Raw genomic sequence first — 15822 nt, 5'->3', positions numbered from 1 at the left:
TATTAATGTGGAGTAAATCATTCCCATCATGGCCAATTTCAAGATGCACAGTAAACTGAAAAGACGAAACACAGACCAGGAGAAAACATTTGTAAAGCATATATCTGATAAAGGATTTATATCTAAATATATAAAGAAAAAGCAAATATCTGATAAAAGATTTGTATCTGATATACAAAGAAATTTCAAAACAATCTAATGCTTTAAAAAGACACAGGTAACTATTTTACAAGACAAAAAGAATTCTGAAGACTGGTTGCACAACAATGTGAATGCACTTAACACTACTATACAAATGCTTAAAAATCCTTAAAATGGTAAATTTTATGTTATGTATATTTTGCTATGATTTTTTAAATTTTTAAATAGAAAAGATGTGAACAGATACTTTCAAAAAGAACACATGGGATGGCAAAAAAGCATACAAGAGAAGGCTCTACATCAGTTAGTCATTAAGGAGAGGCAAATTAAAACAATGAGCTACCACTAAACATCCACTAGAATAAGCTAAAATAAAATGAGTGACCATACCAAGTGTGGCAAGGATGCAGAACTGAAACTCAGTCTGTACTTGTGGAAATGCAAAACGGTACAACTACTCTGGAAAAAATGGTTTGGCAATTTCTTTAAAAATATAAAAAAAAAAAGCTAAGCATACTTCTGCCATATAACTCCTGCCAGCTATCCAATCCTAAAAAAAAAAAAAAAAAAAAAGCATTATGTGCACACAAAGATTTATACTCCAATATTCATCCCATTTTTATTTGCAATAGCCAAAAACAGAAACAGTCAACCATCCCTCAAAAGGCGAACTGATAAACAAATTAAAAAATATCCATATAACAAAGTAACTTTTCAGCAATAAAAAGGAACTATTGACACACTCAAAATAATTATGCTTAAAAAAAGGAATGGCAAAATAAAGAAAAATAAATATGCTGAGAGAAGACAAAAAGTTTCATACTATATGATTCCATTTAAATAATTCTATAATTAAAAATGTTTAATTTTGAAAAAGAATATATACATATATGTGTGTGTGTGTAAAACTGAGTCACTTTGCTGTAGAGCAGAGACTGACACAATACTGTAAATCTGCTATACTTAAATTAAAAAATAAAAATAAATAATTCTAAAAAATAAAAAAATAAAAGCTATAGCGACAGAAAGGAAATCAGTGGATGTAGGAGGGTGGGGAGAAGGGCAGAGAGGTAAAGAAGGCACAAGGAAACTTCTGAAGATGAGGAGTGTGTTCACTGTCTTAATTGTGATAATGATTTCACAGGTATATACATATTTCAAACTTACATATAAAACTGTACACTTTATATGCAGCTGAATGTTAATCATAACCCAATAGAGTTGTTTTAAAAATGGTACTCATCTTAACTAAACACAGAAAAAGGGAGTCACATAAGTCAATCACATTCATACAAGGTAGCAATGTGCTTGCTTAATTAGGACTAAAGTAACATGGGACATATGGTAAGCACACTGTAATCACTGAAGGCTTTACTAATCAGATTAATGGTGGTCACTCCATTCTCACATCTCTGTCAAGGGAGCCTATCAAGCTGCCTCAGTATAGCAATATTCTCACAACCCAGTTCTAATCTTAGCCAGAAGGTAATATAAGTTGTCCTGTGGCTCAGCAAATTCAGTTTTGCTGTCATCCTGTACTAATCTTGATACTCTAGACTAACCAGGGGCTCTATTTGATCCAATTATAACTCCCATCTTTCAATGCCCAAGACACCAATACCAACTGCTTCAGATTCTTAACACCTGTTCCTCATCTTAACATTACTGGCTCCTTCCAATCAATTCAGAAATACACCGTCTTGCTCTGCCATGTGGACCTTAAAAGTCATCTGATCCATCTGGACCTGTCCTGGTCTGTCCCAAACGTGAATGACATTCAGACTTTCAACACTGGTCCTGAGCTTTTGTTTGTTGGAAGATTTCTGATTACAGTTTCAATTTCCGTGCTTGTGATGGGCCTGTTAAGATTTTCTATTTCTTCCTGGTTCAGTTTTGGAAAGTTGTAGTTTTCTAAGAATTTGTCCATTTCTTCCAAGTTGTCCACTTTATTTGCATATAGTTGCTGATAATAGTCTCTTATGATCCTTTGTATTTCTGTGTTGTCTGTTGTGATCTCTCCATTTTCATTTCTAATTTTGTTGATTTTTCTCCCTCTGTTTCTTGATGAGTCTGGCTAATGGTTTGTCAATTTTATTTATCTTCTCAAAGAACCAGCTTTTGGCTTTGTTGATCTTTGCTATGGTCTCTTTTGTTTCTTTTGCATTTATTTCTACTCTAATTTTTAAGATTTCTTTCCTTCTACTAACCCTGGGGTTCTTCATTTCTTCCTTTTCTAGTTGCTTTAGGTGTAAAGTTAGGTTATTTATTTGACTCTTTTCTTGTTTCTTGAGGTAAGCCTGTATTGCTGCGAACCTTCCCCTTAGCACTGCTTTTACAGTGTCCCACAGGTTTTGGGACACTGCTTTGCTCTTAGTTGTCACTCATTCACATTCCTCCACTTCTCAATTCTTATGTCTTAAACTGGTCCTTTCTTCTTAGATCTGCTTTTCAGACCTTAGTTACTATTTGCTCTTTGTGAATTTAAAGGCCCTGAACCCCAAACTATGCTCCAATCTCTAAACCAACCTGTCTTTCTGAGTCTTTCCCAGTTTTACCAATGTTCTTACTACTCAAGCTTAGTTCTTTTTTAAAAATATATATTTTAACTTTTTATCACAACTCAGCAATTAAACAACAACATAGCCGATTAACAATGTTGTGATGTTTCAGATGCATAGCAAAATGACTCAGCCATACATATACATGCATCCGAAATGACAACTCACTCCAGTATTCTTGCCTGGAGAATCATGTGGACAGAGGAGCCTGGTGGGCTGCCACTTAAGGGGTCACACAGAGTCGGACACAACTGAAGCAACTTAGCATGCATGCATGCACTGGAGAAGGAAATGGCAACCTACTCCAGTATTCTTGCCTGGAGAATCCCAGGGACAGAGGAGCATAGTGGGCTGCCATCTATGGGGTCGCACAGAGTCGGACATGACTGAAGTGACTTAGCAGCAGCATTCTTCCCCAAACTCCCTTCCCATCCAAGCTGCCACATAACACTGAGCAGAGTTGCATGTGCTGTACAGTAGGTCCTTGTTGGCTATCCATTTTAAATATAGCAGTGTGCACATATTAATCCCAAACTCCCTAACTATCCCTTCTCCCAACTGAACATCTTTTTATGTACCTCTTGGCCATCTGTATGTCTTCTTTGGAGAAATGTCTATTTAGGTCTTCTGCCCTTTTTCTGATTGGGTTGTGTGTTTTGATGATACTGAGGTGCATAAGCTACTTGTAGATTTTGGAGACTAATCCCTTGTCCGTCAAATCATTTGCAAGTATTCTCTCTCATTCTGTGTGGGCTGTCTTTTCGTATTGCTTATGGTCTCCTTTGCTGTGCAAAAGCTTTTGAATTTAAATAGGTCCCATTTGTTTATTTCTTTATTTTATTTCCATTACTCTGGGAGATATTTGAAAGAGATATTACTGCAATTCATGTCAGAGTATCCAACCTACATTTTCCTCTAGGAGTTTTATAGTGTCTGGTCTCACATTTAGGCCTTTAATCCATTTTGAGCTTATTTTTATGTACAGAGTTAAAGAATGATTTCACTTTTTTACATGTAGCTGTCCAGTTTTCCCAGCACCATTTATTGAAAAAGCTGTCTTTCCTCCTTGTATAATCTTGCCTCCTTTGTCAAATATTAATTCGCCGTAAGTGTGTGGGTTCTTAAATGCCAGACTTCTTAGAAACACTAGATTCTTGAAGAACAGGTAGGACAGAAATAGTAAGAGAAGAAGTGTAAGGGCATGCAGAAAGGGAATAAAGGCTGAAGGAAAAACATGAGCAAATGTCCAAATGTATGATGTAAATGAGAAAATATGAAATTGGCCTGAATGCAATAAGAGAGTAGTACTAAGACAGAATGAGACTCTGAATTATTATTATCAAGTCTGGACTTGATAAAACAAGTTTCTGAAAAACTGATGTATACTCTTGAGCAGGGAATTGACCATGTCAAACTGTTATCATGTACTGAAAAACACAAGCACAGAGGACATTAGGGACAGAAGTGTTACATGAAGCTCTCTTGGAAACTGTGGTTTAAGGTAGTAATGTCACGGTCTAGAAAGGTGTCAGTGTCAGTGGGAAATGAGAAAGCAACGCACTAGAGTCTAAAAAGAAAAACTGACATATCTTAGTGACCAAGTAGGAGGAGGAAAAAGAGGACAGTTATGATTAACGGTGATAACTAACATCTACTAAGTGCTTACCACATGTCAGGCAATCTTCTATGTTAACTCAAAGCATTTCTTTTAATCCTAACAACTCTCTGAGATAGGAGTTACTATTCTTCTCTTTTTATAGATGAAGCAACTAAAGTGGAAAGGTTAAGAAACTTGCTCAAGGTCATACAGATAGTAAGCAGTACTCCAGAATTCAAAGCCAGGCAGTAGAGCTCCAGAACCCATTCTTAACCACCAAAAGAGACCTTTACATATTTGAAGGAAAAAGGGAAAGAGTCCATGGCGTTGGAAAAATAAACATCCTAACAACTGAAGAATATTTTCAGAATCATATATCCTGTAAGACTACAGGGAAAGATGATAGCTTTGATGACATGATTAATGAAAGTAAACTTGTTTCATAATAAGAACTCAGATTTCATGGTTTTAGTCCTTTCTGAAGCTGAAGGCTTGAAAGTATGCTTGAACAAAAGACAAAATAGTGGCAGAGAGAGGAGTCTTAGCATGGCTAAAGAATACATTGCAGTGTATCTGTTTTTTAAAATCATGAGTATACCATCCCTCTTATCCCCCATAGTGAGGAACTCTACTTATATGAAAGGACTAAGATCACAGTCAAAAAAGAGAATTTCTATTACTTTCCTTTATCCTGGCCCAGATATATGGTAAAGAACAAAGTCGTAATTCAGTTCAGTTCAGTTCAGTCGCTCAGTCGTGTCCGACTCTTTGCAACCCCATGAATCGCAGCACGCCAGGCCTCCCTGTCCATCACTAACCCATGTCCATCGAGTCGGTGATGCCATCCAACCATCTCATCCTCTGTCGTCCCTTTCTCCTCCTGCCCCCAATCCTACCCAGCATTAGAGTCTTTTCCAGTGAGTCAACTCTTCGCATAAGGTGGTCAAAGTATTGGAGTTTCAGCTTCAACATCAGTCCTTCCAATGAACACCCAGGACTGATCTCCTTTAGGATGGACTGGTTGGATCTCCTTGCAGTCCAAGGGACTCTCAAGAGTTTTCTCCAACACCACAGTTCAAAAGCATCAATTCTTCGGTGCTCAGCTTTCTTCACCATCCAACTCTCATATCCATACATGACTACTGGAAAAACCATAGCCTTGACTAGACGGACCTTTGTTGGCAAAGTAATGTCTCTGCTTTTAAATATGCTATCTAGGTTGGCCATAACCTTCCTTCCAAGGAGTAAGCGTCTTTTAATTTCATGGCTGCAATCACCATCAGCAGTGATTTTGGAGCCCAAAAAAACAAAGTCTGACACTGTCTCCACTGTTTCCCCATCTATTTCCCATGAAGTGATGGGACCAGATGCCATGTTCTTAGTTTTCTGAATGTTGAGCTTTAAGCCAACTTTTCCACTCTCCTCTTTCACTTTCATCAAGAGGCTCTTTAGTTCTTCTTCGCTTTCTGCCATAAGGGTGGTGTCATCTGCATATCTGAGGTTATTGATATTTCTCCCGGCAATCTGGATTCCAGCTTGTGTTTCTTCCAGCCCAGTGTTTCTCATGATGTACTCTGCATATAAGTTAAATAAGCAGGGTGACAATATACAGCTGCGATGTACTCCTTTTCCTATTTGGAACCAGTCTCTTATTCCATGTCCAGTTTTAACTGTTGCTTCCTGACCTGCATACAGGTTTCTCAAGAGACAGGTCAGGTGGTCTGGTATTCCCATCTCTTTCAGAATTTTCCACAGTTTATTGTGATCCACACAGTCAAAGGCTTTGGCATAGTCAATAAAGCAGAAATAGATATTTTTCTGGAACTCTCTTGCGTTTTTGATGATCCAGCAGATGTTGGCAATTTGATCTCTGGTTCCTCCACCTTTTCTAAAACCAGCTTGAACATCTGGAAGTTCACGGTTCACCTATTGTTGAAGCCTGGCTTGGAGAATTTTGAGCATTACTTTACTAGCGTGTGAGATGAGTGCAATTGTGCGGTAGTTTGAGCATTCTTTGGCATTGCCTTTCTTTGGGATTGGAATGAAAACTGACCTTTTCCAGTCCTGTGGCCACTGCTGAGTTTTCCATATTTGCTGGCATATTGAGTGCAGCACTTTCACAGCATCATCTTTCAGGATTTGAAATAGCTCAATTATCATCAATTCTTACCAGTGATCCTCTGTCCCTATACCCTTCTCTTGCTAATAGAATCTAATTCTACATGTATGTAGAAAGAGGTTCCATTAAGAGATCACATACAATAAAGAAGGCTTTGCTAAGGGAATGACTGAGTTATTTTCTTTTGTGCATGACAGCCAGAAGAGTAATGAAGATTTGCGCTCTACAGATATTTGACTATGCATCATAAAAGTGTGTCCAAGTCAGTCCTTTTAAACTTCTTAAAATCCTTAATACAAGGACATCCTTGCTAGCAGTTAGTTACAGGTCACTCTGATTCTTAATGTAACTTCTCATGAAAACATATACAGAATTATACTCTAATATCTGTAATTTGTCATTAGGCTAAAGCTATGCCTCTAAAAACTGATCCTTCTTTTAATGCAGAGTACTTCTGTTTCTCCTACACCTACATAGCAGACCCTTTACATCAGCAAGTCCAGTCCCTAACCTACCAGAATTTGTGCCTCTTACAGAGCTGTATTAAATGAGGATGCAACGTCACTGTCCATGATCATTCACTGGTTAAGTGACAGTTTTCCATACAGCGACCTTGCAGTGTGATATAATTTAAATTCCTACATCAGGAAAATTACCAATCACTACATGGACTTTCACTTGTACCAACCATGAATGCCAAGAGTCTACAAATATTCTATGAGAGGCTTTTCATCAAAGAAGATATAGGGAATCATAAAAGAACACTTATTTGACTTCAACAGAGTCAGAATCTAGTAGTACTAGTTCTACTGAACAGCAGCAAAAAATGCAAAATAAAGACTGCACTAGATGAAATGAGAAGACTGGACCAGATGAAATGAGATCTTCTTTTTAAGAGATTTAAGAAAAGTTTGCAACCTTAAGTTATGATCTACAAACCTAGAATCTAAAGTTAAAAACCCCTGTGAACATACACACTACTATATATAAAATAGACCACTAATAACAATCTGTTGCAGAGCACAGGGAACTCTACACAATACTCTATAATGACCTTCATGGGAAAAGAATCTTTAAAAAAAAAAAGGGTGAATATATATATATATAAAACTGATTCACTTTACTGTACACCTGAAACTAACACAACATTGTAAATTAACTATATGCCAACAAAAATTTGAAAAAACAAAACAAAAATAACCAACACCTGTGAGCATATAGGATCGAGTTGAGGGACAACTGGCCCCAAACAGTTCACAGAAGCAGCAACCTCCATACTGCCCTCTCAATTTTATTCTGCTGCACCTAACTTTGTAATTCTTTTCTTTCTTAGGCACGGTTCAATGACCCTAAAGATTCCTGCTTCAATAAAAAATATCAGTAGATTGTTATACCCAAAAAAATGTCCAGGTAAAACAGTCATTATTCAGGATATTTTATAACTGGAACCTCACAAATATTAAGTAAACAGTGTTATGAGCTAAAAAGTCAAGTAAGAATAAACTAATCACAATGTTGCATACTGAGTTTCTTTTACTGCTAGCGTATATATGATTTGAGATACTGCCATGAGTAACCTGCCACTTAATATTAACAAGGACTGCATATCTCTAGGAAATTAAATTAACTAGATAATTTATGAAGATTCACTATCTCATGATATACACTGGTAGAGCTCTATAGGTATGCTTCACTATATACAACCTGGTCTTCTATATAAATGTCTCTTGGCTTTCAAATTTTTCAAACTGGTTTTTATACTAAAGGTAATACATGTCCACAGTAAAAAAAAAAAAAAGAAAAAATCAAACAATGAAAAAAGGTACAGAATGAGAAGTTAAAGTATCCTTTATTCCATACTATTCCTTCTAGATTAGCCACTAAGAAATCAAACTCTAACAGACTTTTCTGGTGGTCTAGTAGGTAAGACTCTATGCTGTCAATGTAGAATATGCCATGTTGTGTAGCCAAAAATTAAAAAAAAAAAAAAATCAAACTCTATTGTAAATGTATGGTGAGAGCCTTCAATAGTCATTGCGCATGCGTGCTAACTCACTTCAGTAGTGCCAGACTCTTTGCAACCCTATGGACTGTAGTCCACCAGGCTCCTCTGTCCATGGGATTCTCCAGGCAAGAATACTGGGGGGGGTTGCCATGCCCTCCTCTAGGAGATCTTTCCAACTCAGGGATCGAACTCGAGTCTCTTATGTCTCCTGCACTGGAGGCAGGTTTTATGCTTTACAGCAAAATATAGTTTCATCATGTAAATTAAGCCCCTTCCATAATCATCGGCTTATACTTTTATATTCAGTAAGAGGTTTCTTAAGTGATGCATACCTACAGCTCCATTTTATGGGTTGCTGAGTTATTCAAGAATACTGCAAGATAAACAATTCTGGCATCAGAGTATCTGGCAGTCATGGCAGGAAGGCTTTTGGAACTCCTAGTTCGTGAGATCATTTCAGTATATATCCCTGGGCCACATACTGTCTCCTGTGCCTTAAGTAACTTGTAGTTCTGTTTCAATCAAAGGATAAGGATATTTTTTAGTCAAATTCTTTTGAATCCCTCTCCCAAATGCACCTGCTTGTATGTCATACAGATTAGAATTCTTTAAGACTGATCAATAGTAAGTTTATGGGTCAATATTTTTTCTTCTAATAATGTCAATAATAAATGACATTATTCTATTTAAACTACATCAATATAAAAAGGACCAAATGTTTAAGCATTTTTGAAAGTGTGCTACTTAGGTTCTGGGTTTGTTTTTTTAAGGTTCCCCTTGTATGATTTATTCTTATGAAGGCACAGTCTAAGAAAATGTGGTCCCAGAGAGCTAGAATTTATAAAATTTTAAAATATGTTTTTGATTTTAAATAAATACAGAAATCTTAAAATTTTAAGTTGTCTAATTAGTATATAAGTATGTTCTTACAAAGACCTTTTTGTGCCTGCGTCATGTTCGACTCTGTGACCCCACAGACTTTAGCCATAGCCAGGCTCTTCTGTCCGTGAGATTTTTCCAGCAAGAATACTGAAGCAGGTTGCCACTTACTCCTCCAGGGGATCTTCCCAACCCAGGGATCAAATCCAAGTTTCCTGTGTCTCCTGCATTGGCAGGCAGATTCTTTGCAACTGAGCCACCTGGAAAGCCCTTTGTGCCTATTTAACAATAAAATATTTGTTATTGCTTTTCTACCTTAAAAAAAGAAACAGGTAACTCTGGGAAGGTTACCTCTGGAAACTATATAATAAGATGAACTTAACTATATTTAAATTTTCATATATTAACAAAGTAGAAATTATTTATACATAAACATTAACTACAAAGTCACTATATGGCAGAAACATGCACACCAAAGCCAAAATTATTTTCAATATTCATTTTGAAACCTCAGGTAACTTAGAAATCTTTTACAAATCAAAGTATTTGTAACTCAGACCCAAATATCTCATTTCCCAGGCCACTTCCAAAGATTTCAATTTAAAACTAACTACAAGAAGGAAACAAGCATAGCTAGTTTTTCATGAATAACTAACCTCATTTTAACTTTATGTTGATTCAGTTCAGTTCCTACATTTAGAACAGGTTTTATCTAGGAAGTTAGTATACCATAATAGTCAAATACCAGCATAGAAATGGGAATGACAATAGAACATATATTATGAGATACTATAAAAAGATGATTACTAATCCATCATTTCTCACCCAACCAAGGGTCTCGCTTATACAAACTTCCCAACTTATCCTTGCATCAATTTTCTCTACTGGATTGTGTCATCAACATTATTAACACTTTAATAAATCTCACTTTAAATTGACACCATATTCCCATTGCCCTATTTCCTTGATTTAGAGCAAAATTTCTCCCCAAAAAACTGTCTATATTCACTGTCTTCATTTCCCTCCTTGATTCTTTCTTGAACCCACTCCAACTGTGCTTTCATCCCTACCACTCCACAGAAATTGTTCTTACTAAAATAACCAGCAATCTCCACAGTATCCAATTATCAATTATCAGTCTGCATCTTATTTGACCTACTGGCAGAATTTGACACACCTGATCATCTTCTCCTCCCTGACACATTTTCATCCTTTCACTTCCCAGAAACATCACTCACTCTTGGTTTTCCTCCTTCCTCCCTAGTCCTCCTTCAAAATCTCCTTTGCAAATATTCATCTTCATCCTGACCTCTAAATAAAGTTGGCTTGCCTAAGGGCTTAGTCTTTGAACTTCTCCTGTTTTACTCCCTAGGCAACTAACAGTCCAATTAGACTTTAAATGTAATAACTTACACACTTAACTGTGTTAAGTGTGATATACCAACACAGCCTAGCCCTTCTTTCCTGTACTCTAGATTCACATATTTAGCTGCCCACTTGAAATCCCCACCTGGATACCTAGCAGGCACCTCAACATTAACACAGGGAGAATAAAATGTTAGATTCTATACAAACACTTAGAATTTCACTCCCCACCTCTACCCTCGTTTTTTCCTTTAATTAATACAAACACAATTCCCTCCTTTCAATTTCACAAGCCAAAACATAAGTCATCCATGACTTTTTCTTCTATTTTATTGGCCCTACCTTCAAAAATACCCAGAATATACTACTTCTCATCACCTCCACCACTAGCTCCCAGTCAAAGCCATTATGTCATCTCTTTTCGGTACTAGAGTAATAAGCCTCCTAAACAGACTCCTTGCATCCACAAAACAAAAAGTCCAGACCACAGCAAGAGTAATCCTCTGCAAACCTAAGTCAGATGGTATTACTTTTCTGCTCAAAGCTTCTCCTTACTTGTTATATAACTTGGAATGAAAACCAAAGCGTTTATGATCTCCTATGAAGCCTCCCCACAATCAAGCCCCCACTGCCAATCTCAGCCACTACTCTTCCCCACACATATGCCTCTCCAGCTACACTGGCCTTGTTTTTCCTCAAACACAGTAAGCATATTCTGTTCCAGAGCCTCTGTCCTTGCTGCTTCTCAACCTAAACTCTCTTTCCTGGGTATCTGCATAACTTCTCTCTCATATCATTTAAGCTCAATTGCTACTTAACAGGGAGAGTTTTTCTTATTATTCTATACAAATTAGCAACTCCCAACCCATGCTGTCACTCTCAATCCTCTTATCTGCTTTATTTTTCTTAGTGCCCAACAGCACTTGACACAGATACTGTCTGCATTCCCCAAATACTAAAAGGCAAGCACTATGAGTAGTGATTTCAATTTATTCAAAGAGCAGCACAAAGAAGAGCATCTAGTATTTAGCCTGATAGACATCTGCTGAATGACAAAATAAGTAATAGCAAGTCATTATGCTAAAAGTTTTATAAAGATTAGCTCATTTAATAGTTAGAAAAACTATATGAAGGTAATATCATGATTCTAATCTCACCAATAAGACAAAAGCACAAGAGATTAAATAACTTGTATGTCACACAGTTGGTAAGTAGTGTAGTCAACTTCCTGAATCTTTTAAATGAGATCAAGTTAGATCTCATTTAACTAAATGTTTGGCACATAAAATATATAACATTTATGTAATACTTATTATGTGCCCAACATTAATATAAGTTCTTTATGTGTATTTACTGGTTTAATTCTCACAGTGTTTAATAAGTGATTACTATTATTATTTTCACTATTTTTTATTTATCACGTTACCAATCTGAACTCGAGAAGTCACATAAAAGATGCTGCTGTGAGAGAAGTATCAGAAACTCCAACATTTACCAATCAAAATTAACTGAACTCATACCATACACAGACAAACAGTTGACTGCATTTGTTAGCTTATAATTCTCAAAAAGTCCTCTAACACAGACAACAGATTGACTTCTAATAGGCAACAGACTGCCTTCATTTAAAAAAAAATCTACCCATCCTCTAAAATCCTGGCTGCTATTCCATGTTGCACCACATTATATTTAATACATTTTTATTTGCAAGTTTAAAATTATGTGATTAAAGTCAATTTTTTTAATGTTTAAAATAGAACTTACTCATTTGTACCAAATACTACTGAAATCACCAAGCTTACCTAATGTTTTAACTGTTTCAACTAACGTTTAACTGTTTTAAAAGTCAGCTTTATCGCCAAAAATAAAATTTGAAACTTCTGCATCTGAGAAAATGGCCAATTCCTTTACCCTTGAGTTAAAGTGAAAGCCACAGCAATCATGAAATTTAGTGAATATAACTTCTTCGTTTCAACACAGCATTTGATTTTTAATTATTAATTCAATCCATAGATATTCATCCTTTATTAACAATCAACACATGAAAGATTCTGGGTAAAGACCCTTAAAACTTACGGTGCAATAATGGCTCTAGCAGGTCTTTTTGTAGACTGTACTTGTGAAAGCCAACCTTCTAGCTGGGCATTCAGCTGCGGTCCTATAAAAAGAGAAAGAGGGAAACTGGAGTGAGCAAAGCAATACAGTACCAATAACCACACATGGCATAAAGTCCTCACTGAACTTATTTGGGACTAAAATAGCTTAATGGGCAGTGGATCATCATTTTAGATGTTAATGTCTGAAACTTAACCAATTATAAAGTTTCCAGGAACAAGCCATATGATAAAGACAAGTACTGATTAAACAAAATTTGCTTTAATCCATCCACTTATTTATTTACAACCATCTTCGATCAAGACCACCACCACCTCCTCAATCCAAGGTACTGATCAAACAAAATAAAACAACAAACAGAAAACAATAGTATATGAAAAGAAAATAACTGAATATTTCTGGAGCACCTAATCACTAAAATCACAACCATAGTGTGATCATGACAATATTCAATGATTGTTTCTGCCATCCACTCCAGCCCCTATTCCCATATCATATCAATAACCAGGAACTAAGATGTCCTTTTCATTACATGGGACTGGAATGCAAAAGTAGGAAGTCAAGAAACACCTGGCATTAACAGGCAAATTTGGCCTTGGAGTACAGAATGAAGCAGGGCAAAGGCTAATAGAGTTTTGCCAAGAGAATGCACTGGTTACAGCAAACACCCTCTTCCAACAACACAAGAGAAGACTCTACACATGGACATCACCAGATGGTCAACACGGAAATCAGATTGATTATATTCTTTGCAGCCAAAGATGCAGAAGCTCTATACAGTCAGCAAAAACAAGACCGGGAGCAGACTGTGGCTCAGATCATGAACTGCTTATTGCCAAATTCAGAATTAAATTGAAGAAAGTAGGCAAAACCACTAGTCCATTCAGGTATGACCTAGATCAAATCCCTTATGAGTATACAGTAGAAGTGGCGAATAGATTTAAGCGACTAGATCTGATAGACAGAGTGCCTGATGAACTATGGACAGAGGTTCATGACATTGTACAGGAGACAGGGATCAAGACCATCCCCATGGAAAAGAAATGTAAAAAAGCAAAATGGCTGTCTGAGGAGGCCTTACAGATAGATGGGAAGAGAAGAGAAGTGAAAAGCAAAGGAGAAAAGGAAAGATATTCCCATCTGAATGCAGAGTTCCAAAGAATAGCAAGGAGAGATAAGAAAGCCTTCCTCAGCGATCAATGCAAAGAAATAGAGGAAAAAAACAGATTGGGAAAGACTAGAGATCTCTTCAAGAAAATTAGAGATACCAAGGGAACATTTCATGCAAAGATGGGCTCGATAAAGGACAGAAATGGTATGGACCTAACAGAAGCAGAAGATATTAAGAAGAGGTGGCAAGAATACACAGAAGAACTGTACAAAAAAAGATCTTCACGACCCAGATAATCACAATGGTGTGATCACTCACCTAGAGCCAGACATCCTGGAATGTGAAGTCAAGTGGGCCTTAGAAAGCATCACTATGAACAAAGCTAGTGGAGGTGATGGAATTCCAGTTGAGCTACTTCAAATCCTCAAAGATGATGCTGTAAAAGTGCTGCACTCGATATGCCAGCAAATCTGGAGGACTCAGCAGTGGCCACAGGACTGGAAAAGGTCAGTTTTCGTTCCAATCCCAAAGAAAGGCAATGCCAAAGAATGCTCAAACTACTGCACAATTGCACTCATCTCACATGCTAGTAAAGTAATGCTCAAAATTCTCCAAGCCAAGCTTCAGCAATACGTGAACTGTGAACTTCCAGATGTTCAAGCTGGTTTTAGAAAAGGCAGAGGAACCAGAGATCAAATTGCCAACATCTGCTGGATCATCAAAAAAGCAAGAGAGTTCCGGAAAAACATCTATTTCTGCTTTATTGACTATGCCAAAGCCTTTGACTGTGTGGATCACAATAAACTGTGGAAAATTCTGAAAGAGATGGGAATACCAGACCATCTGACCTGTCTCTTGAGAAACCTGTATGCAGGTCAGGAAGCAACAGTTAGAACTGGACATGGAACAACAGACTGGTTCCAAATAGGAAAAGGAGTATGTCATGGCTGCATATTGTCACCCTGTTTATTTAACTTATATGCAGAGTACATCATGAGAAACGCTGGGCTGGAGGAAACACAAGCTGGAATCCAGATTGCTGGGAGAAATATCAATAACCTCAGATATGCAGATGACACCACCCTTATGGTAGAAAGTGAAGAAGAACTAAAGAGCCTCTTGATGAAAGTGAAAGAGGAGAGTGAAAAAGTTGGCTTAAAGCTCAATGTTCAGAAAACTAAGAACATGGCATCTGGTCCCATCACTTCATGGGAAATAGATGGGGAAACTGAAACAGTGTCAGACTTTATTTTTTGTGGCTCCAAAATCACTGCTGATGGTGATTGCAGCCATGAAATTAAAAGACGCTTACTCCTTGAAAGGAAGGTTATGGCCAACCTAGATAGCATATTTAAAAGCAGAGACATTACTTTGCCAACAAAAGTACGTCTAGTCAAGGCTATGGTTTTTCCAGTGGTCATGTATGGATGTGAGAGTTGGACAGTGAAGAAAGCTGAGCGCCGCAGAATTGATGCTTTTGAACTGTGGTGTTGAACCTCTCCGTTGGAGAAGACTCTTGAGAGTCCCTTGAACTGCAAGGAGATCCAATCAATCCATCCTAAAGGAGATCAATCCTGGGTGTTCATTGGAAGGACTGATGTTGAAGCTGAAACTGCAATACTTTGGCCACCTCATGCAAAGAGTTGACTCATTGGAAAAGACCCTGATGCTGGGTAGGATTGGGGGCAGGAGGAGAAGGGGACGACAGAGGATGAGATGGCTGGATGGCATCACTGACTCGATGGACATGGGTTTGGGTAGACTCCGGGAGTTGGTGATGGACAGAGAGGCCTAGCGTGCTGCGATTCATGGGGTCGTAAAGAGTCGGACACAACTGAGCAACTGAACTGAACTGATACCACCTCAAAAATCTCAGGTTCAGGCATCCCACTCTCTTCATTTCCTATCATTCCAGTTCACTTCTAGAAGTCT

General features: G+C 37.4%; 1 protein-coding gene across 12 annotated transcripts in view; it reads right to left on the bottom strand.

The window, feature by feature from the left end:
- The window catches only part of MEMO1 (mediator of cell motility 1), a 125071-nt gene that overhangs the window by 50348 nt on the left and 58901 nt on the right, over positions 1-15822 (bottom strand). For all 12 annotated transcript variants that reach the window (XM_081590328.1, XM_081590322.1, XM_081590325.1 and 9 more), the window contains one exon: positions 12741-12822. In XM_081590328.1, the coding sequence (XP_081446454.1) occupies positions 12741-12822 (82 nt within the window). The remainder of the gene's footprint in view (positions 1-12740; positions 12823-15822) is intronic.

Source organism: Giraffa tippelskirchi, chromosome 4, assembly GCF_054371585.1.
Source record: "Giraffa tippelskirchi isolate mGirTip1 chromosome 4, T2T-mGirTip1v1.2.pri, whole genome shotgun sequence".
In the NCBI taxonomy this organism is placed as follows: domain Eukaryota; kingdom Metazoa; phylum Chordata; class Mammalia; order Artiodactyla; family Giraffidae; genus Giraffa; species Giraffa tippelskirchi.
This window is presented reverse-complemented; position numbering and strand designations above follow the sequence as displayed.